General features: G+C 41.6%; 1 protein-coding gene across 5 annotated transcripts in view; it reads left to right on the top strand.

Moving 5' to 3' along the window:
• Positions 1–18,110, top strand: part of SP100 (SP100 nuclear antigen) — a 75,605-nt gene extending 57,495 nt beyond the window's left edge. For all 5 annotated transcript variants that reach the window (XM_060193764.1, XM_060193762.1, XM_060193763.1 and 2 more), the window contains 11 exons: positions 1,514–1,570; positions 3,346–3,387; positions 4,775–4,879; positions 8,122–8,264; positions 8,483–8,521; positions 13,291–13,335; positions 14,703–14,818; positions 16,143–16,260; positions 16,528–16,602; positions 17,121–17,252; positions 18,006–18,110. In XM_060193764.1, the coding sequence (XP_060049747.1) occupies positions 1,514–1,570; positions 3,346–3,387; positions 4,775–4,879; positions 8,122–8,264; positions 8,483–8,521; positions 13,291–13,335; positions 14,703–14,818; positions 16,143–16,260; positions 16,528–16,602; positions 17,121–17,252; positions 18,006–18,086 (953 nt within the window). In that variant the 3' untranslated portion in view covers positions 18,087–18,110. The remainder of the gene's footprint in view (positions 1–1,513; positions 1,571–3,345; positions 3,388–4,774; positions 4,880–8,121; positions 8,265–8,482; positions 8,522–13,290; positions 13,336–14,702; positions 14,819–16,142; positions 16,261–16,527; positions 16,603–17,120; positions 17,253–18,005) is intronic.
• The last annotated feature ends 6,173 nt before the right edge of the window (positions 18,111–24,283 follow it).

Consider the following 24,283-nt stretch of genomic DNA (forward strand, 5'->3'; position numbering starts at 1 on the left):
GGTGATGTTCCATTCCCTGAAACCAGGACTGCCTTTTTTCATTATGGTTCATTCCTCCTTATTGTTGTTTTATCCTTATGCCTCTCCTCTTTATTCCTTTGCTCTCCTGTCAACTTGTCTCACTTATATGTTTTATTTCTTTTCTGCATTCCTTACTATGATATGGTTTAAAACTATTAAAAGTTGGGAGTCAAGCGGCAGCGCAGCAGGTTAAGTGCAGGTGGTGCAAAGCAAGGACCAGCATAAGGATCCCGGTTTGAGCCCCAGGCTCCCCACCTGCAGGGGAGTCGCTTCACAGCCGATGAAGCAGGTCTGCAGGTGTCTGTCTTTCTCTCCCCATCTTTGTCTTCCCCGCCTCTCTCCATTTCTCTCTGTCCTATCCAACAACAACAACATCAGTAATAACTACGACAATAAAACAAGGGCAACAAAAGGGAATAAATAAATAAATATTATTTAAAAATTTAAAAATTAAGTGCGTATTAATAAAAAACTATTAAAAGTTAACATGACACTATAGAGTAAGTGGGCATTTTTTTTCCTTGAGTTAAAAAATACATACATATGACTCAAACATGTATATATATCAATATTTTATTTTATCTTCTCCATTTCTTCTGGTTATTTCTGTCACTTCAACATATATATGTGTGTGTATAGACATAAACACATATGCATGTATACATATGTAATGCATTTACATGACTAATAATTATAATATTCAATCAGGCAATCATGTCTAAAAATAATACACAATAAGTAACATAATAAATAAAAAGTTTTGACCTCGGTAGGATCAAATACAAAGGAAAATTTAATTGAACTAAAACTTTAATTTGAGAAATAATTAAGATAAAGATGAAGATAAAATGATAGAAATGTTAGAAATATATCTGTATACTTAACGTTATATTTGAAAGTAATTATATTTTATATAAAATGTAAATAAATATAATATGCACTGTTTGTTACATATTATTTATTACGTACAGGGAAAACATCACAACTGGTGAAGTAGGGTTTCAGGTCTCTCTGTCTCTCTCCTTCTCTATCTCCTCCCTCCCCTCTCAATTTCTATATCTATCTAATAGCAAATAAATAATTTTTAAAAGTCCTTCTTTATACTTAGTAGATAATTATTTACATATCTAATAAAGAAATAAATTATTATTAGTTGCCAATTGTTAATGGATTAGTAGGTGTAATTACAATTACCAACTCTAATATTATATTTTCAGTGTTTCTTGAGAAACCAATGAAGTTCTCTTAAACTTTATTTTATTAATGTAGGAATAAATGAGTTAAGATGAGTGTGGAGGTTAAGCAGCTGAAATCTAGGATGAAACCAGGTTAACTATTAAAATCTTGGTGCAGGCAAGACTATGCATTATAGATTTGTCTTTATGTGTTAGGCTTTTGAAGAATTACAATAAAATGAAATTTTCAAAAAATACTATTATATACAATGCAAATTTTCAGTACCTGCTATTAATACAGTCTTCTATTTTCCCAGTGAGAAGGAAGGTACCCCATAACAGAGATCACTCACAGAAGAGAGACAAATCCAGAGGTAAAAATAAGAATACACTTTTAATAACTAAACATCAAGCTTTCATGCTTTATTCTGTACTTGTAGTAACAATCCTATTTCTTTATATAGTTGTAGTAACTAGCTTTTGAGCAATATGTTAGACTTAGACTTAGTCAATTTCCTAAATTTGTCAGGGAGGGAAAGATGATAATACTGTAAACAAGTAACATGGCAATGAACCAGCAACCAGAATTCATGGTCCAAGGGCCACAATGGTACTCCCTCTAGTGAGCTGCTAGCTTCCAAAGTTGGAACTAGCTGTAACCATAAGACCTGTCAACTCCCATGTTCAACAGGGAAGCAATTACAGAAGCCAGACCTTCTACCTTCTGCATCCCACAGTGACCTTGGGTCCATGCTTCCAGAGGGATATAGAATAGGAAAATTATCAAGGGAGGGGATGGGATACGGAGATCTGGTGGTGGGGATTGTGTGGAGTCGTACCCCTCTTAGCCTATGGTTTTGTCAGTGTTTCCTTTTTATAAATAAATAATAATAAGTAAATTTAAAAAAACAAAACAAAACAAAAATACCATGTAACTAACAAGGAATGCGTGCAAATGTGGAGGAATGCGCCTGCGACTTCAGCTCTTTCTCCTCAGTATACTCGCCTATAAAGTGAAATAAAGCATAAATAATAACAAACAAATAATTATAGACTTGACTCTAACTGCCCTCCAAGGCCCATCTCAACTTGTGTATACAGCCTACGGTTCTCTTGCTGGACCACAAACAGCGTCCTCTTCCAACATCTGTGAACCAGGAATAGGTGTGTCTTTTGTGGATCTCAGGACTACTGGCTGGCAGGGAAGAACGGAAGCTTCAGCATTTTGAAGTTCATTGGACACTTTTACATCAGTTTCTGTGGAGTCAGACTCTCCCCCCCCCCACACACACACACATGCACACACATACAGAAGAACAGAAGCTTCAACATTTTGAAGTTCATTGGACACTTTTACATCAGTTTCTGTGGAGTCAGACTCTCCCTCTCTCTCTCTCTCTCTCTCTCTCTCACACACACACACACACACACACATACATGCACACACATACAGAAGAACAGAAGCTTCAGCATTTTGAAGTTCATTGGACACTTTTATATCAGTTTCTGTGGAGTCAGATTCTCTCTCTCTCACACACACACACATACATGCACACACATACATGCACACACATGCATGCACACACATACATGCACACACATACATGCACACACATACAGAAGAACAGAAGTTCAAGATGCAAAGCCTCCTCCTTGTGCATTTTGCAGTTGACCCTAGAGCTCCCCAAGTCTCTTCTCCTCAAGGAGAAAACTGCTGTGACAGGGAAATGACACAGACAGAACAAGAGACACACCTGCTTGGTTACCTCGCCAATTCCTGACTCAGTGCTACACGTACAGTGTGTCAACGTCTAGACCAAGTACAGTCTAAAATGCCAGGACTCACAGGAAACTCCCAGCCCACTGACTAGTTGGGAAATAGACTTTTACTGGAACACTGCCACAATCATGTTTCCACGTTATCTAGGGTTGCTTACAGTACTAATTGAGTACGCATAGTACACTATGGATTTAAATAGTTACTATCTAGCCCTTGACAGAAAAAAAAGTTGTTAACTCCTGATCTAGGCACTGAGATTTGTCCCTTGAAGGCTTCCAAAAAGATACATCTTGAGTGTTTTGAGGAAACACTACAATTTGAAATGCAATGTTACAAAGGGTATTAATGCTATTTGTTTTATCTTCTCAGGGAAAAAGCCAGGTAAACGTGGTTCAGCAAAAAGAAAAAGAGGTAAAAGAAGTTACTTAGACTGTCCAAAATTTTCATTTAAATGAGTGTAAAGATCTAAATAACCATATCAACAGTTTGTGTACCCAGAAACACCCCATACAGCAAGCAGAAAAACAGCACAAGGAGCTGTACAAACAGAAGGGTTTTAGAAAGAGAAAGCAGTGGTATAAGAAAAACTACTTAGCGGGTCGGGTGGTAGCGCAGTGGGTTAAGCGCATGTGGCGCAAAGCGCAAGGACCAGCATAAGAATCCCAGTTTGAGCCCCCAGCTCCCAACCTGCAGAGGAGTTGCTTCACAGATGGTGAAGCAGGTCTGCAGGTATTTATCTTTCTCTCCCCCTCTCTGTCTTCCCCTCCTCTCTCCATTTCTCTCTGTCCTATCCAACAATGAACGACATCAACAATGGCAATAATAACCACAATGAGGCTACAACAACAAGGGCAACAAAAGGGGGGAAATGGCCTCCAGGAGATTCATGGTACAGGCACCGAGCCCAGCAATAACCCTGGATAGAAAAAAGAAAAACAATTTCAAACTAAACCAATTGCCCTTAGGGGGAAGTAGAAGGATCTTATAACACAGATGAATTACCTCACTGGAGCTGAAATTCCAGGTTGATCTGTTTAAACCAATCAGCTTTCTGACACTGCAACTAAATTAATTATTAATTTCTAATTGGAGCCTTAAAAAATACATTTTCTGCCACCAGGGAGATAGCACAAACCAATTGTAGTGGACTTGCATATACGAGATCTTGGGTTCAGTCCTCCAGTTGCTACCATATGCCAGAGCTAAGTGGTACTTGATCAAGGAAATTGGAGGAGGGGGAGGAGAGAAGAAGGAAAAGAAGAAGAAGAAGGCTGGGGAGAGGGAGGGTGGGAGAGGAAATGATGTAGAAGGGGGAGTAAGGGGGAAGGAAGGAGAAGGAAGAGGGAAAGAGAGGAGATGGAAAAGGAGAAAGAAAGCAATATCATAAAAGAAACGAATAGCAATTGTCCAGCCGTGTGTGTGTGTGTGTGTGTGTGTGTGTGTGTCTGTGTGTGTGTCTGTGTGTGTGTGTGTGTCTGTATTACATTCTGTGGTTTGAGTGATCAATTAGTTTTCTTTATTGGCTTATGAAGCCATAAAATACAAGGCTACTACTCCTCAGTCTTCAGTTTCAGCATCACAGCAGGATGCAGCCAGCCAGTCTGTGAAAGACCCCTGGTTTCCTTAACCCCGTGCAAGGGTTCCTACACTGCTATGAAAGATAGACTTACTGTTGTAACTAATTCATGGGGGGAGCTCCTAGAATGCAAGAGGGGCCCAGTGGTGAGAGAGAGGAGACCCAGGACAGCTAGAAAGGAAAACAGAGTAAAAGGAAAATGATGCTGATGCTTCCTTGCAGGCCCAAGAATTCCTAAAGATAAAAATATGAATTTTCAACAACCTGAGCTTCCTGTGACCTGTGGTAAGGTGAAAGGGACATTGTACAAGGAGAAAATGAAGCAAGGTAAGTTTCATGGTCTTCTATACTTTCCACTAGAACATATCCATGTGAATATCCTATTGTTTAACTGTTACGTGTGTTCATAAAGCTCTCCAAGACCATCCCCAAGGTTGGTGATGCACTAGAGGGAACACAGTAGATGAAGAAATTGTGGCTATAACTGGGCACACCAAGAGGGTATAAAACAACACCCATGGAGGAGGAAGGCAGATGGGAGAAAGTTGGAAGAAAGCAGAAGTGTTGTCTACAGGGAAGTGACACATCTGCCTAGCAACTATCAAATTCCAGACTCCCAGGAGGACAAACCTATTTGCATAAACAGTTTAGATACAGTGAGCCTGTCTGTAAGTTCTGGAAAGAGTAAGAAAGCTCTGGGGGGGCAGGTGGTGGTGCACCTCGTTAAGAGTACACCTTACTGTGTGAGGATCTGGGTTCGAGCCCTTTCTCCCCACCTGAAGGGGAGAAACGTTTCACAAGAGGTGAAGCAGATCTGCAAGTGTCTATCTTCCTTTTCCCCTCTCTACTTCTCCTCTCCCTCTTAATTTCGCTGTGCAGTCAAATCAAATAACATTTTTTAATTAAAAAAACATCTCAGGGCCCAGGCAGTAGAACACCACCAGGTTAGGCACACAGTGCAAAGCACAAGAACCAGCTCAAGGATCCTGGTTTGAGCCCCTCACTCCCCCACTACGGGGGGGGGTCACTTCACAAGTGGTGAAGCAAGTCTGCAGGTCTATCTTTCTCTCTCTCTGTCTTCCCCTCCTCTCACAGTTTCTCTCTGTTCTATCCAACAACAACAGCAGCAGCAACAATAACAGCAACAATAACAATGGAAAAAAGATGGCCTCCAGGAGCAATTGATTCGTAGTGCTGGCTGGCATTAAGCCCCAGTGGTAACCCTGAAGGCAAAAAAAAAAAAATCTCAAACCAGTTTCTCAGATGTTATCCAATGACCAATCTTGCAAGCAGACTTTTATTTGTTTGATGGAGACAGAAGTCAAGAAAAAAGGGGGAATTAGAAAGGGAGAGAGACAGAGACACCTGAAGCACTGCTTTACTGCTTAAAAAGATTTCCCCTGGGGCCTGGTGGTGGTGCACTTGGTTAAGTGTTCACATTACAGTGTGCAAGGACCCAGGTTCAAGCCACTGTTCCCCACCTGCAGGAGGAAAGCTTCAAGAGTGATGAAGCAGGGCTGCAGGTGTCTCTCTGTCTCTCTCCTTCTCTATCTCCCTCTCCCTTCTCAATTTCTCTGTCTCTATGAACTAATAAATAAAGATAAAAATTTTTTTTAAGTTCTTCCCTAGTCGCTTCACAGGCAGTGAAGCGAGTCTACAGGTGTCTATCTTTCTCTCCCCCTCTCTGTCTTCCCCTCCTCTCTCCATTTCTCTCTGTCAAATCTAACAATGATGACAACAATAATAAAAACAACAAGGGCAACAAAAGGGAAAGTAAATAAATAAAATTTAAAACAATAATAATAATAAGAGTTCTCCCCTGCAGGTGGGGACCAGGTCCTTGTGCACTACAACAAGTGCACTCACCATCACCCAGCCCCTCAAGCAGACTTTTCTAAAGAGAGAAAGAAACCTTCATCAGCTCTGCTAGCTGTCTTTCTATTGGGTAGCTTTTCTTTTGTTTGTTTGTGCAGAGTTAAGACCTTGCACATATGCAATTTCATCAGTCTGGGATGTTTTTTTTTTCTTTCATTCAAATAAAAAGATAGAGGAAGAGATACCCCAACACTAAAACTTCTTCTGGTGTCATAATAGCGCCCATCACGTGGTGCCGTGACGCAGACCTAGCCCTTGCACATGGCAAGGGATACGCCTTACATGATGAACTCTCTTTCAAGCTCCCCTTTAAACAATTAGTATAATGTTGGTTTCCAACACCATGAGATTTTAGTTGAAAATGTGTACCCCTATATATAAATTGTGTACATACATGTATGTGTATATGTGTGTGTGCGTAAAATTTATTCCACTTATCACCAATGTCGAAGTGACACTACACCAGTCCTCACATTTTCCCTTCTCATTCTCTCCAGTTATTACCACAGTTTTCACAGAATCTGAGTCAGTTTGATTAACATTTTACAATTTTTTAGTTAATTATAGTCCATAGATGAATGAAAGCATCTGATAGTTGTCATTCATTTCTTTGCTTATTAAACTCATTACCATCACCACCATAATACCCCAAAAGACAGAATGGCACCTTTTTAATAACAGAGTAGTTGTCTGTTGAATGAGTCTTTCATAGATTCCTTATCAGTTGGTTCTTTTCTGCATGACATTCTAGATAAGCCAGAGGAAAGACAGGTGATCAATATGATGTGAGCTGAAGCAGATGTGACAATGTGACAATCACCACATGGACACCTTGTTCCTCTTATCAACCACCACCCCCCTAGAAGCCCTCCCTGAGTCTCTCCAAGGACTCAGAGAAAGGAACAGAAATAATCTTTTTGCTTTTAGAATCATTAATTTTTGTTTCCCCCTTTTAAAAATATTTATTTATTTATTCCCTTTTGTTGCCCTTGCTTTATTGTTATAGTTATTATTGTTGTTATTGATGTCATTGTTGTTTGGATAGGACAGAGAGAAATGGAGAGAAGAGGGGAAGACAGAGTGGGTAAGAGAAATACAGACACCTGCAGACCTGCTTCACCACTTGTGAAGCAACTCCCCTGCAGGTGGGGAGCCGGGAGCTCGAACTGGGATCCTTAAGCTGGTGCTTGTGCTTTGCCCGATGTGTTACCACCCGACTCCCTTATTTTCCCTTTTTATATAGTGGAGGTGTGTGTGTGTGTGTGTGTGGTGTTGTTGCCTGGAGAGAGGAGTCTGGGTCTCATGCATATGTGAAGCATTTCTAAACAGTCTCCTCTTTTCAATTTTTTCATAATTTTTTTCTTTTTAGGGAGAGTCAAAGTAGAAAGGAAAAGACCAAAAGAGAGGAAGGGGCATCTCAGTTAGGTCAGAGGAGACGGTAACGACCACCCTTCTTCTTGCATGAAGTGATAGCAGTGAGCACACACACAGAGAAGAGAACTTTCCTGCTCTCTTTCCACCTCTTCTTTTGGGTTGTGTTGGGGACCTTCTGCAGGAACTAGCTCCCCTGCTGCAGACTCAGAGCCCCAGCTGGGGGGGGATGCAGATATATGCAGTGTGGGGGCCAGGTTTAAGGGTTTGGAAAGGTGGGCAGCTTCCTGAAGACAGAGAACACTCTGGTCTTGATGTCGCAGGAACCCTGGCAAAGTGCATCCTGAGTGAGAATGGACAGTGGCTGACCCTCAGGGAGTTTGAAGTTAAAGGGGAAAGGGGAACGTGGAAGAACTGGAAGCTGAGCCTGCGCTGTGGTGGCTGGACCCTGAAAGCGCTGATAGAGGTACCGCGGGGACAGAAGGCTCAAGTCAAGGGTGGAGGCTTAAAGTTTTCTGTAAGCTGAGTTAGAATTAGTAGAGAAGCATATATTATAAATTTGGAGAGGGAGGTCATTTCTAGGAAGACAACAAACTTGACAATGGGAAATATCAAATGGAAATAGCAAGCTCAGAAAGTAGAAAACAGAAACACACCATAACATGAACCTCATTTCTCTTTCAGCAAAAGCATCTACCAGAGCCACCAAGTAAAAGAAAAAAGGTGATTATCATATGAGCTTCTGTCAGTATCTTGTCTTTTATACTTTCCATCTCCCTGCCCTTATTGTATGGTTTTTAAGTTGATCAAGTGTGATAGAATTTGATTTTTGTTGCAAGGTACATTTAACACCTGCTGTTTTCAGATAATACATGCAGCATGTGAGACCGGGACTTTTTTGCGCATTGAAACATTTGGAATAAACATAGGAATAATCATGGGGAGGCCATGTAACTCGCCTAGATAGTACTCCTCTTTATCATAAGCATAATCCAGATTCAAGTCCCACTGGAAGAAGCTTCATTGTCTCACAGGGCTCCCAAATGCATATGCACACTCTCTCCCTCCCTTCCTAAAAATAAGTCACCTTAGAGCTGTGAAGGCTGAACTAACCTTCAATGATTGTTTTAGAAAAAGAGTCCTATGTCTTAAAATTAAACATAAAAGATGGGAACTGAGGTTGGAAAGTTGTGACTGGAACATACACGACAGCACATATAACCATGATTGTGTTTGCAGCCCTGATTATGTTTTTGGTTCCAACTTTAATGAAATAAGAGCAAAAGTCCCCACAGAGAATCTACACAGACATTTCTATGAAGAAGACATACAACAGACCAACAGACACATGAAAAGATGTTCATCATCTCTTATTATTGGGGAAGTGCAAGTCAAAACAACAAGGAGATTCGACCTCACACCAGTAAAAAATGATCCAAAAGACCTGAAGCAAGTACTGGACAGATGTCAAGAGAAAGAACCCCTGTGCACACTTGGGATTGTAAATTAGTGCATCCTTTATTGTAAACAGGCTAAAGAGATTCTTCACATTCAACTGACCCAATATCCCACTTCTCTATGTTTCCACAAAAATATAAAAACACGAATTCAAAAAGTCCATGCAGCTCTATGGTTACTGCAGCAATATTCACAATAACCAGGAGCTGGAAACAACATGAGTGTCCCCGGGCACAGGACTGGACAAAACAGATGCGGCACTTATGCATAATGGAAAACTGCTCACCTCTAAATAGCAAGTTACGCCATTTTCAACAAAACAGATTGATTTAGAAGGTATTGTGCGTAGGAAAATAAGACAAAAACCACATGGTTTACTCATCAGAAAGCAACAAGTAGGCTAAATAAAGCCAGAATAGACTTTTAATTTTTTTTTTTTTTGCCTCCAGGGTTATTGCTGGGGCTTGGTGCCTGCACCACTAATCACGAATCCACTGCTCCTGGAGGCTTTTCTCTCTCTCTCTCTCCCTCTATCTATCTATCTATCTATCTCTCTTTTTGTTGCCTTAGTTGTTTTTTATTGTTGTGGTGTGTTGTGACCCCAACAGGAGTTTGAAACTATTAGCACACAAATGACGACACCCTTCTTCTTCTAGCGTTTGCCCTTCTTCCGTAGCCAGTCAACAGGTCAGGTTGAAAGCTGTCAGGAGCTACTTGTTGCTGGCTTTGAAAGTGACTGGGATCCATGTGGATTCAGTTGGCTAGGAAGGATCGTCAGTTTCCCCAATAAATGGGTACTCACGGATGCACCACGAGAAGGTCGATCCAATGCATCCCGACGACACCCTGAGGAGGTGCTTCAGATAAGGGACTGTGTAAAAGCTCGGGACTTGGAGCACATTGCTCTTTTGCCTGAGGTTTCTTCTCCTGGTGAGAGGCATCTCGGGGAGGTGCGCCCACCTGGTATCCCGGCATGGTTACTTCTCCTGGGAACTGAACATGTGTGACTCTGCTAGCTGGTAAACTTTTAGGCCCCTCTACAGTCATGAGCAACCTTTACCAGGGCCGATAATTGTTTATCTTATGGGACTAAACTTTTGATGACTATACTCAGATTTTATGGACCTAATATATTCTTAACCCTTGGTGATAAGTGCTTAATTTGCCTTTTACCTGTTTCACCCCATTAAACCTTGTATTATTTAAATCCGCTCCCAGATCCCGCTGTGAATCCTTTTACGCGTGCTGCAGCAGCCCCCATTCCTAACCTCTTTTTAAGTTAGTTTACAACAGTGGTGGTTATTATTATTGTTGATGTCATTGTTGTTGGATAGGACAGAGAGAAATGGAGAGAGGAGGGGAAGATAGAAAGGGGGAGAGAGGGAGTCGGGCTGTAGCGCAGTGGGTTAAGCGCAGGTGGCGCAAAGCACAAGGACCGGCATAAGGATCCTGGTTCGAACCCCGGCTCCCCACCTGCAGGGGAGTCGCTTCATAGGCGGTGAAGCAGGGCTGCAGGTGTCTATCTTTCTCTCCTCCTCTCTCCATTTCTCTCTGTCCTATCCAACAACGACAACAACAATAATAACTACAACAATAAAACAACAAGGGCAACAAAAGAGAATAAATAAATTAAATAAATATTTTTAAAAAGGGGGAGAGAAAGATAGACACCCACAGACCTGCTTCACCTAGATAACCCCCCCCACAGGTGGGGAGCTGGGGATCAAATCAGGATCCATGCTGGTCCATGCACTTTACGTCATGTGTGTTTAACCCATTGCGCTACCGCCCAACCCCCCAGAATAGACTTTTTTTCTTTTTTTTTCTTTTTTTTTTTTTGCCTCCAGGGTTATTGTTCAGGCTTACTGCAATCACTATGAATTCACTGCTCCTGGCAGCCATTTAATTGAGTAGGACAGAGAGAAATTGAGAGGGGAGGGGGAAAGAGGGAAAGAGAAGGACAGACATCTACAGACCTGCTTCACCACTTGTGAGGTGACCCTCCGTTCCCCCATCCCCCCACAAGTGGGAAGCAAGGGCTCTAGCAGGGATCCTTGTTTGGATCCTTGGCTTAGTACTGTGCACTTAACCGGGTGTGCTACTGCCCAACCACCCAGACGAAGACATCAAGACATTAAGGCATTATTGGCTGCCAGAAGAAAAAGAGTAGGGTCACTCAGATTAACAGAGATCAAGTGTGTGGTGAAAGGTAGGGCAGGACTTTCAGTGATGAAAATTTGTCTGTACACCTGTTGGTTTTTAATGATGCACAACCAAAATCTATGTAATGTTATAACGCAATGTTATTTCAATAAAAATTTAATTAAAATAAAAACAATTAAAGACATGACTCTTGAGTGCATATGGGTTGCCCAGAAACATGCTGTGGTCATTCCAGTTGATTTAGTATAGAGAATTCACCTTGAAAGGATATAGAGACATATGTCACCTGGAGAAATAAACTAATCATACTCTCTTATTTGCTTTTATATCTGTCATCTGCCCTCCATCTTTCTTTATGGAGGTGAAACTTTAAGAATTGAATGAGAGGTCAATGTACCTGGACAGTCTTATCATTCTCAGAGACCCTTAACCCTCACCAGAGGGGCTTTGCAGACCTCGCTTCTATCTATGAAGATAATTCTCTTTCCTTCAAGGAGTACATAGAATGCATGGGCCCGTTGGTTTTTATGCTGTGGATTCCAAGAAGTTAATGCAAAACTGTCATGACATCTCCAAGAATGAGTATGATATGAATGACAGCCAGATAAAGATGATGGTGACAAAAAGAGATGGAAGACTTTCCATTTTCCCAGCCTCCACCATGGGTCATCTTGACCATCTCTCCCTAAGCAAGAAGCAGCTTTCTCCACAGAGCTGGTTTCTAGGCTTGCACCATTCACTTTAGGCTGGAGAATCAGTGACTTGATTCTGCATTATGGGGTGTTATGCAAAAAGAGATATTATATGATCTGCTCATTAAGACCAGATATGTCTACTCAATCTCAAGAAGTCAGGAGTGACTCAGTCTGGGTTCATCAACTATGAGATGTCTGTTTGTCATTCCTTCATCTTATGTCCTCTCTCTGTTCCCTATGGTTTTATAAATCTTAAGGTGTTACTGCCTCTGTTCTCAGAGGACCTTTTTTTCCCCATTCCTTGGCCTCTGTCCTTATGGAACACTCAGCACCAAATGGCAGGTCCTTGTTCATAAGCTTCCTGTTAAATCCACTGATAAGAATGAGAGAAAAATACATAAAAATGCAAGCAAATGTCACCCAATGACAACAAACCATAGTGAAGCAACTGTCAAGCACTAGCTAATGTGTTTGACCAAGTGCAAAGAGAAAGAGACTAAGGACAGACCCAAAGGATTGCTCTAACACCATCATCTACCATGAAGAGATAACAGAATGTGGATAGAATGTGTGAAGTCATCCAGAGAGGTGAGCAGGGACGTGAGCACCTGCCAAGTCATTATGCTTCCTATCATAGTGACTGGTTTCCTCATGACCACTCTGTCCCAGGCTAGAGGTAATATCAAGGCAACCACTCCACATATTTCCAAAGTTAAAGCAAGATCTTGTGATTCAAATGAAAGTAGAGAAGAGTTTACCTAATGGAAGAAGCATCATTGACTGTCATCATGAATCCTTTTCCATTTTCAGGATTGCCACTGGAGAGTTACAGAAAACAATGGACTTCTCTGGGACACTTGCAAGGCATGCAGAATTCTGGATCCCAGAGTCCATGGGATCTATGGGGAATGAGTCTTCTGTCAGATGCTCTCATTGCAGCTCCAAATATATCTGCAGAAAGCAGGATCAGACTTCCTTCCTGCCTGGCCTATCTTGAGTTGAGAATCAGGGAATGGAATTTGCATCATATAAAACTGCCACTAACATATAATTTATTGCTTTTTGTTCTCCAACTAGAGACATAGCAGCAGTGGAAATTTTACATAATGACATCTGCTCAAACATGTGGTTAATGCAAAATCATATTCAGTATTGTCTCTCCATCTTTCTTTTCAGAAGACAACACCAACATCTCAGAAAAGTACCTCAAATGACCCTTATGTAAGTACACACTTCTATGTCTAACCCCAGAACATTCTAGAACATTTCCCCCTAGAATGTCACCTGCCTAGTATGTCATCTGCCAGGTGCCCACACTCAGAGTGTGTCAGTAAGTATGATGAGCTGAGAACAGCAAAAGGGTCAACCATGCTCACTCTGTTATATTACATGTTCAGTAATTCAGCCTTTGATAAGTCCTTTTAGGTGGTATAGTGAAGACTACTAGATAAGACCCTGTATTCTTGAGCCAGGTTTCTCAGTTTATCTGGAACTCATCATCTTATTGTTTCTGTTGCTAGCATTTCTTTCTTTTTTTTTAAGTTCTTTTAACATTTCTTTTTTTTAAATTTATTTTATTTATTTATTCCCTTTTGTTGCCCTTGTTGTTTTATTGTTGTAGTTATTATTGTTGTTGTCATTGTTGGATAGGACAGAGAGAAATGGAGAGAGGAGGGGAAGACAGAGAGGAGGAGAGAAAGATAGACACCTGCAGACCTGCTTCACCGCTTGTGAAGCGACTCCCCTGCAGGTGGGGAGCCGGGGTTCGAACCGGGATCCTTATGCCGGTCCTTGTGCTTTGCTCCACCTGCGCTTAACCCGCTGTGCTACAGCCTGACTCCCCCTGTTGCTAGCATTTCTGTGTTAAATCTTTGTCTTCACAAAATGAATTTATGGTCTAATACACTTCACTTTGCTTCTCTGTTTTGCTGCATCCCAGAATATCTTCTTCTGAAATCTCTGTTCACTATTTCCCCCTTAGTATCTGTTGGGCTAGCATCGCGAGAGGAAGAGAGAACCCAGGAACTAAGCTTATGGCGGCAGGACAATTCAAATCTTTATTCATCTGAGTTTCCCAGAGTCAGGTGGTATCACATCTGGTTAAGCCATGTGGCACCAACCACAATGGCTGGAGTCAGCCTCTTGGTCTGCATGCCCGCCCTCCTCCAGCTCAGGACACGGAAGAGAGAAGACAGAAATGGAAGTGGTTTGACAATACCATACATAGTTAGGAAGGGGGTGGAGAAAGGCAAAGGGGTCCAGGAATGGGATGGACCTCCCCAGCAACTGTTGCTAGGGGTTCAACTGGCAGGATTAGCAATACCCTGTGGGGACCCTAGGAGACCTTTAGTCATTTGTAAGACAAAGCAAAAGATTGATATGTAGATAATAAAAGGATGGGCCATAGTATCAAGGATGCAGGGTGCTTTGTGAGCCCTGCCAAGCTCAACCACATCTGCACAATTTCCCAGCAGTATCTCAAGGAGAGGTTACAAACACCTCCTTGGCATAACTCGGGGTCATGTCTCCATGTGTCTGTTGATGAGTTTCAGTCATCCTGAGGATGTTTCCATTGTCTTCCCTTCTAGCCAAAAAACTCAAATACATGTAAGGTGTGCCGTGGATGGGGGAAACTGTACTGCTGTGATACTTGTTCAAACTCCTTTCATGCAAGATGCCACATACGACGCATAAACCCTAAAAGGTTGGTGAAACCCAGGCCCCTCTTGCCCTTCCTTCTTGTGCCATCTCTTGCCCCACCATGTACACTCAACCTGCAGAGTTTCAGTCTCTTGATAGTATCAAGAGATAAGTATCAGGATCTAGAAATAAGAACTAGAGGCACTTGAAAATACTGGTAAGTATTAATGGTAAGAAAAAAATATGCAAGAGAGTTTTAGTTGTAAGGGAAAGAGATGTCACCTCCCTCCTGGGTCTCCAAAATTCACATATGTACACAGAGGTGGAACCAAACCACTTGTGGTAAATATAAATTTGACAAAATTGGGGCTGTGGTGAGCCTTCAGAAACTCATCTCAGGAGTCTATCAAGACTTGACCCCTGTATATTAAGGCTCCCAAATTCTAAGGGTATGAGCTATGAAATGTATTCTGGGTCAGAGATGATGATATAAAGACAGCAGGAGATTGACAAGGTAGGCATTAGGGCTCTTGGTGGAGGGTGATCTCAATCAGGTTTGTATTCCTGTGAGGGAAGAACTTTGGACTTCTCTGATGGGAAGAATACACCTGCTCTCAGATGACTAACTGGTATCTCTGTGGTTGAGTCATCTACCTAAGTAGAAGGTGAATCCAGCTTTTTATTGAGTTCACAAGTGGGTCCCATCTTTGCATGACGGACACTTTGCCATGGAGCCCTGGGCAAGCATTGGGGTGGCTAAGGAGAAAGCTTAATTGACAATTCAGGATAGATTGTTGTTCAGTCTGATTATTATAGCACCCCATTACAATGAACCTAGTAGAGGAGAGTGGTGAATAAATCTGGGGATAGGTGGACAAATGCACATTATATAACACTTTTTGGGTAGATTTCTTTCCCAGGAAAGTTGTCAGACATATTCTAGGAGTAGCTATGTCAGTACAAGAGCAAAGGATATCTTTAGCCTGTGTTTTTTACTTATCTAGAAAACTTGAGAAACAGAAGCTGGTTTCCTAGTTTTAACTATAATCTAATGGTTCATCAGGGCTCTAAATTCAGTAGTTCAGTTACTAACTTTCAGTATTCAATTTCAATAAATAGAACTCATGACCAAGCTCATAGTAACTAAGACGAGAGCTATGTTGTAAGATGAGTCCATCTCCCACAATTGGATTCCATTCAACACAGTTAGCCTGTAAGCCTTGTTTATAGGAGGGCATCTTGACAACTGAGCTCAAATGAGGCTATATGGCTGAGGGACTTTCAAGAGAAGTTGAGTGCTAGGTGAGAACCTGGAGCATTAGTAGCTATAGGATCACTGGATTCCCAGAAAACCTGGCCTCACTCACTGTATGCCTGATCCCCCTCAGCAACCCCTGGAGTTGCCTTTTGTGCTTGTTGACAGAAGCTCAACAAAAGTTCCCAGACAAACAATGTCACAAGGAAGCTGAGGTCCTGAAGAGACCAATGAAGCATGTGGACAAGTTGGTGAGTTGAACTGTGAACCTGAAGCCTCCACCTTTCTGTTTGAACAAGAAAAGAGTTATAGGGGAAGATGTAGATGAGTGATTCCCTAAGGTCTCTTCTCTAATTGTCATTTGATCACCTTCCCTAATGCCAAAATTATTTTCCAAAGCAAAGCCCAGTGAATGTTCATCTCAGAGTAAAAGGTTTGGGACTTGCCTTTCTTGGACTAAGCCCAAGAATCCAATCTCTTAAAAATGCTTGTCACTTAAAATCTTCTTTCATTTGCAGAAATGTGAGGTCCTCCTCTTGAAGATCTTCTGCTATACCAAGAGCCGCCCCCTTTTTATAGAAAAACCACATTATGTAAGTAATAGCAGTTATATTTTGTTGAAGTTGTGATGCAAATCCAATGGGAAAGAACTGTCATTGTCTTTGCTTGTTGGTATATGTTTTTATCAACTTAACCAGCTCTGAGCAGCTTAGCCTGCAACAGCACCACACACTGGGAGACGGGGTGGAGGGTGAGGGTAGGCACAACCACAGACATTTATTTTTCCCAGTTCTGGAGGCTAAAAATGCAAGATCTGTGTGTCAGCTAGTCAGATTCTCAGGAGGGCTCTCTTTTAAGCTACAAATTATTGGATGTCTTCATGTGGCAGAAAGAGAAGTCTCTGGGGGTCTCTTTTTACAAAGACACTAATCCAATCCATGAGTGTCCCACCCTCATGAACTGATCATTTCCCTCACTCACTAATAACATCAACAGTGGAGGTGAGAACCTCATCCGATGAGTTGAGGACAGAAACACTAATTAGTTGGAAATCTAGGGAAGACAGACTTAGTCTGAGTAAGAGGCTATCCTTTGGCACATTTGCCAACAGATTTGGAACCACCGAAGGTTCATGTGCCTAAACAAAGTCAAGAAGAAACTCTATGGGAATAAGTACTTCCAAGTAAAGATGTTTGTGTGGGACATGCGCCTCATCACTAAGAACCACAAGACCCATTACCAGGTAAGAGGCTGTCTCCCGGCTTCCCCTCTTCCATTCCATCAACTTGCCTTTTGTCCCCTGGTCGGTGCCACAACTTCCCTTATCAAAAGTGACAATCCCACAAAAGTGAAACTTCTGGAAGCATTCTGAGAGCCCTATGGTTATTTGGAGGAAGATAGCAATAAGCAGAACAGTGTCACTGCAACCATAACCTAGGGTCCCAGAGTTGACTCTCTGCCTGAAAGCTAGACTAGGATCTGGGTTGTCCTCCTGGCAAAATAAGCACACCATCCAGGTGAGCTATCCTGCTAGCCCTCAAAGTGCATTTTAAACGCCAACAGTTTTTTCTCCTCCTTGAACTTAGATCTCATCACATCTGAAGTTCCTAGTACTTTACTGAAAAATGATCAGGGTTTACCTCAAGAAGTGTCAATAAGGGAGAAATTGAGACACCAGTAATTTGTCTTAAACATTTCTGTATTTTTGTCTTGCTGCAAGTAAGATGTGCTGTGTTCAAAACACAAAGAACTTAAAATTTAAACATGAAATCAGTAAATCTGTGATGAGGATTGCAGCATAGTACTCTACCCTCACAGGTAAAGCGAAATGAGCACCCTACTAGGAAGCATAAAATACTCTCACCCCGTGTTCATTCTCACTGAACATTTGGAGTGGTCGAAAGCGACATGGGGGGGGGGGGAAGAAAGCGACACCGGGAATCTAACCTTGCTGGCAATGAGTCCGATGGTTTTTGTTTTTTTGTTTGTTTTCCAGGGCAGTAAATTTGCCACTCTGGATAGCCAACTGGAGACTGAATTTGAGAAAAATTTCAAAAGGATTTTTGATATTGCTTAATAAGAAGAGCCACATTTTGAGCCATTCTTCTATCCCGTGTCTAATTTCTATCCCCACCCCCAGCTTCCTGCAGCTACATAACTGGCAGATAAGCCCCACCAACCATTCTGCTCACTGCTATATGAATAGTATTGTAGTAGCTGCTGCTCCTCCTCCTTCTCCTCCTCCTCCTTCTTCAGATTTTTTTTTCTGTCACATTTTCAGTTTGTTTATTTTTCTCAAAACTTTTCAAACTGTCTTGTTAAGTTCTCCCATTAAGTGCGTTGATCTGGGAAATAGAATGATGGCTGGATAGCCACAATCGTCTCAAGTTTTGCAAAGCTTTGCAACCTAATGCTTATTTAGGGCTTCAGAGCTGCAGTGCTAAGGGAGGCCACTGCTCTGGATTGTCCCTGGAGGGAAGTGCTTATACTGGCCACCGGTAATCTGCATTTCAATCCTAATGCAAAGGAGGCTCTCACTCAGGGCTGTTCTGATCCATGGGAAGTTGTGAAATTGTGGTTGGTGATTTCAATCCTGGAAGTGCTTTGATTTTCCAGTCTGATTTTTTTTTTTTCCAAAACTTGAGACGATTGTGATCTGGGTGTGTTTACAGATGTGGGTTCCCCAGGTTGTACCTGGGTCCTAGCTTCTCAGCTTTGTGTGACTTTTACCCAAGTTGCAGATCCCCAACTTTAGCTTCAATAGTATAAATTAAATAGCTTGCAGTGGAAATCACAACTAATAGTAAAACCATGGTGATTAGAAACAGAAAAGGGGGTGGGGGGAGGGAAGGAATGAGTTTACAGGTCATTTAATGGAGTGATGGCAATAGAATTTGGGTGGTGGGTGTGGTGGGCCTTATACACATATACAACTATGAATCTGTATTCCCAAAGTTTTATAATATTGTAAGTCGATGATAAAGTAATGGATTTTAATTTTAAAAATAAAGGCTGATATGGAATTTTTCTATCAAAGATCATACTATGTGCTTCCATTTATTTGAACCTTTTATGAGATTGGTACATAAAACTATTTTCTGCTTTCCTCCTCCTCACAGAAACGAACACACTGTTGCTTTGCCCTTTGAGTCTGTCAGCATTGCTTGCCAGCTCCCAGTGACCATTGCATTCTGGCTAGTGGGAAAAGGACATCAGGTTTTAGCACCTAGCTGAGGACAAACTCTGCACTCTTCAGGGAAGTATTCATCCTTTGAAGTTACAGACCCTCTTCTCCCAGGGTCACCTTTATTGTGACACTCACAGAGTATCAACAAATCACTCAAGAACTGCCCCCAGCAGTTTTAACAATGATTTCGAGTCCTGGGTTCCACACTGTCCCTGCCGGCTGGCTTTTCTGTGTAATTTGGAGGTTATTAGATGGAACTATCTTCTGGGAGTTCACCAAATGAACTTTAGATTAACTTGACTTTTGAAAATCTGGATAGTTGTGCACCTAGAATAAATAATGGTGTATGGAGAATCTTCCTCTGGCCCCCTGAAAAAGCCTTTTCTCCCTCCTTCCTCTCTCTCCCTCTCCTTTCCTCCCATTTTACCTGAGAAACTCCCGTGCTGGGTCTCACCTCCTTGTCAACTGCCCTGCTGCATATTTGTAATGACTGTGTCTTCCCTTAGTTTCTCAGGTGCCTTTCTAGGAAGCTTGCATGCTATCTTTTGATTTCTTTTTAAGTACTATTCTCATCTGCTAAATTTTGTATTTCTTCTCATGTCACTTTTCCCCACACAGATAGCGATCTACATGTACACAAAAATGTGACTCTTTGGAATGTTTTTGTAAACATTTCCATTTAAATACATCAGTAACATAACTTTGATCAAAACATGATGCATGAAATGCTGGCTTATTGCCACTGCTCCTTAGTTGAGGTGACTGTCCTTTCTTTAATGCTAAAGGACAGTTTGCTATTCTGAAACCTATAATCAAACTTGTCTTTTGCCTTTGTTCATGATGACTTTGCCTACTTGTCTTATCAGAGTTGAAAACTTTGGAATACCCACTTATGGCATTGATTTATAAGATAGATGCTTCCTTGTGACTTTAAATAAACAAGCAAGCAGAAAGTAACTGACACACAGAAACACACTCTTTAACCATAACTCATGTGTTCTTCAAGTGGCAGAGTCAAGTCCACCTGAATTTCAGAAGCAGTTCCTTCAAATATTATCAAACAATTTCCTTTCCTAATTTTTCTGCAAAATTCATTTTAGCATACCTCTTTGTAATGAGTTACTAGAAAAATTATTTAAATTAGTTTAAATTATAGGATTATGACTCAGTGCTAGAGCTCAGGCCTTGCAATGTTTGAGCTCTTGGGTTCAATCCCCAACACCACAAAATAGAAAAAAAAAAAAGGCAGAAAGCACAAAAGCAAACTAAATCACAAGTGATAAAATGGTGCTCTAGTTTTTTTCTCTCTTTCATAATAAAACACAGAGTATTTTAAATTATTATTTTTTTACTGAAGTAACATTGATCTACAACACTGTTTAGGTTTCATTATAATTCAAAAATCTCTACAATGTGAGCTACACCAAAATCTCATTTTATCACAATATACTTGACCCCTTCACTTTACTTAACCAGTCCCCACAATCCCCTCTAGTAAACATCATTTTGTTTTCTTATAAATAATACTATGATTCAGGTTTCCATGAACAACTCTAGCAGATGAGCAATAATTCTCGGGAGAAAAATCTAAACATAATTATAAGCTATTCAAAAAATAATAATATACATATGTCCATTCGTATAATAAGACACACCACGTTGTAAAGATGCCACTTCTCATGAAATTGATTCGCAGATAAAAGGATTTGTCTTTCTGGTTATTAAGTAAGGAAACTCAAATTGTGGATTTTGCAGGCTGATTTAGAGATGCAAAAGGCCAAGACACTTTGGAAGGAGAAAGGATGGACAGACTTGCTCTACCAAATAGGAGTTCACATGAAGCAACTAGGAAAGTAACAATCCAGGCCCAGCTTTCTAAGACTGAGAGAGAAGATGGCCACACTCAGTCCATGAACACCCTCTGCCCAAAGGAGAAAGTGGCCACTTGGCTTAAGGCAAAGTCTAACACCCAGCCTGGGCCTCTTGACCAGTGAGCTGGCTTCCTCTGAAGAGCTTTATTCCAGAGATGAGACTAGAGCTCCAGTTTTGAAAGATAAAGAGATTCTAGAGATTGGTTGCACAACAAAAAAAAATTTGCTTAAGACGGTGGTGCTAGGTGTTGAACCTGGGGCCTCAATAGTGCAAGTCCTGTGTACTATCTCTCTCCCCACTGGAAATGCATTGTAAGGTTACCTGGTGTTTCTCTTCCTTAAAGGAAGACACATTTCTCAATTTCAGAATGTTAGACTTGGATTGCTTTGCATGTGAAACTCCTACTGCGCTATTAAAAAACAAACAAGGATTATCTCAAGCGGTGGAAATGGGAAAACAGAGACAGGAGAAATTTACCTTAAACACTTCTGTGTTTTCACAATACTATCAACAATATATACTGTGCTCAAAAAGGAAATCACTGGAATTTTAAACATTAATTCAATAAGCAAACTCATGATGAAGAGACTTGAAGTATGTTGGTATGCATGAGACCCTTTCTGTTTCATTTGGTTTAAATCCCCCCTGCTTAACACTATTCTATTTACATAACCACTTCATTCTATTTACTGTTAACAAGTTCCACCCTCCCTCCAGGGCATTTGTGGTTCAGTGATAGGATTCTCGCCTAATCTGCTCCCTCCTTGTCACACTCTGATTTTTACCAGTCACTTTTCTCTCCACCCTCTCTATGTCACATCCTGTTTCCACCCTACTTGGCAAGTATATATAAAGACAGCATTGTGAGTTTTACTATACTTTAGTTTAGCTTAGCTCGGCTTAGATTGTGCTGCGCCCTGCATGAATAAAGAGATACTGCCTACAGCTCAACCATGAGTCCCTGGTCGTCTGTTACCCGCCCATGCCCGTGAAGCCAGCCCGTCGAAAACAACATATGGCGCCTGAACAGGGACTGAAATAAGCCCTGAAACTTGGACCGGCATCAACGTGGGACCCTACCCACCCATCGTCCAGATAAGTAAACTTGGCTACCCATCCACCATGGGTTGCCTTTCTACTTATGAAGAGGTTTGCCAAAGCCTCTACTGTTTCATCATGAGACAGTTAGTCTGTCTCTGGAACATTTTACTCTGGGCCACATTTTGGTTCCCTGACCGGGAACTTTGGTTTCTTATGACCGGGATCATAGAGCTTGGGAGATGCACGGAGATTTCTCCTTGGACTTTCTGGATTCCCTCTCCCATGTTTCCTGAGGAAAAGGACTACATTTTGCTCCGGGCCACAGTTTGGTTCTTTATGACCATGATCGTAGACCTTGGGATATGCATGGGGATTTCCCCTGGAACTTTCTGGACTTCTTCTCGAATGTTTCCCATGGAGAAGGACTACTCTAATTTGAAGAACATTCTCGAGTACCCTGGCAGTTCCCAAGTATGGAGACACGTGGATAGTTCTACTCTCCTGATTGGATTCTTTCTTCGATGGGAAGACGCTTTTAAAAATGGGTGCCTGAAGCAATCCAGCCGGAACAGTCAGAAGCACCCTAAATGGAATTTCGAGGACCTTTTTGGACTAGGACGCCCTCCGGGCATTCTTAATCCTACATGGTGAGATCTTGATAATCTGGTTCAAGTTGCGTTTCATAAGAGAATGATTTGAATGACTGAATTTTTGTTTGACATTGACTTAAAAAAAAAATGCTGGATGCAGCCATGATTTCTAGAGACATCCAGAAACAATCCAAAAAATTGTTTTTTCCCTCCTTTGATTTCTCTTTTATGTCTTGACATGAATCTGAAACGTTTAATCCTGAAAACTGTATGAGTTATGGGTGGGGCAGATAGTGCAATGATTATGTTCATTATTCTCATGCCTGAGACTTTTAACCGTGGTTCTTCTGTTTACCTTTCCACATTTTATTGAGTTTAAACTGTTTAAACAACCTTAAAATCATACTAGAAAGGACTTCCAATTATAATGGAGTTATCAATTATAGTAAACTTCTAATCTGCTACAAGTTTTGTTCAACAAGTAAGTGAATTTCAGCTGTCAAAGTCTTCACATGAAAAAGCATCTACTCAAATGGAATTCCTGGAAATCCATTTGGATCCAGTTCTCTGACATCGCCCCCGGAAACCAATGATGAGACCTGGCACCACCTGAAGAAACAGATTCACAGACTCCAAAGATCACTCTCTACAGAAAAGCAGAATTCAGGTGGCCGACATTCCCCATGGAGACAGACATACAGCGTTTCATCCTCTGGCATTTTCTTCTGTGGTCAGCTACTTTGAACTGACACCTCCATCGGACTTACTGGTACACACTGCTGTGTTTCTCAAAGACTAACTTCAGCCAGTTGCCTTGAAACTTTATAGACCATGTCCCCTCGCCTGCAGGCTCTGTCCCAGAGGCAGAAAGCTCCCCCTCCTTATTAGGTTATGCCCACAGAGGCATGAAGCGCCCCAAGAGGCAAGAGATGCCCACAGAGGCAGGAAACGCCCTTTGAGGCAAGAGATGCCCCCAGAGGCATGAAGCATTCCCAGAGGCAAGAAATGCCCTTTGAGGCAAGAGATGCCCCCAGAGGCATGAAGCATTCCCAGAGGCAAGAAATGCCCTTTGAGGCAAGAGATGCCCCCAGAGGCATGAAGCATTCCCAGAGGCAAGAAATGCCCTTTCACCTGCTAGGCCTTGCCCTTTGAGGCAAGAAAAGCTCCCCTTGGCATCACATTGGTTATTGCTGCTCGCATATTTTGTTTTCCATGTCTTATGCCAGTTATTTTGAAAACGCCTGTATGATATACGTTTCTGTTCACCCCACAATGGCCATTAGTTAAAAAGAAAGGGGGAATTGTTGGTATGCATGAGACCCTTTCTGTTTCATTTGGTTTAAATCCCCCCTGCTTAACACTATTCTATTTACATAACCACTTCATTCTATTTACTGTTAACAAGTTCCACCCTCCCTCCAGGGCATTTGTGGTTCAGTGATAGGATTCTCGCCTAATCTGCCCCCTCCTTGTCACACTCTGATTTTTACCAGTCACTTTTCTCTCCACCCTCTCTATGTCACATCCTGTTTCCACCCTACTTGGCAAGTATATATAAAGACAGCATTGTGAGTTTTACTATAC

This window comes from Erinaceus europaeus, chromosome 7, assembly GCF_950295315.1.
Source record: "Erinaceus europaeus chromosome 7, mEriEur2.1, whole genome shotgun sequence".
NCBI lineage: Eukaryota > Metazoa > Chordata > Mammalia > Eulipotyphla > Erinaceidae > Erinaceus > Erinaceus europaeus.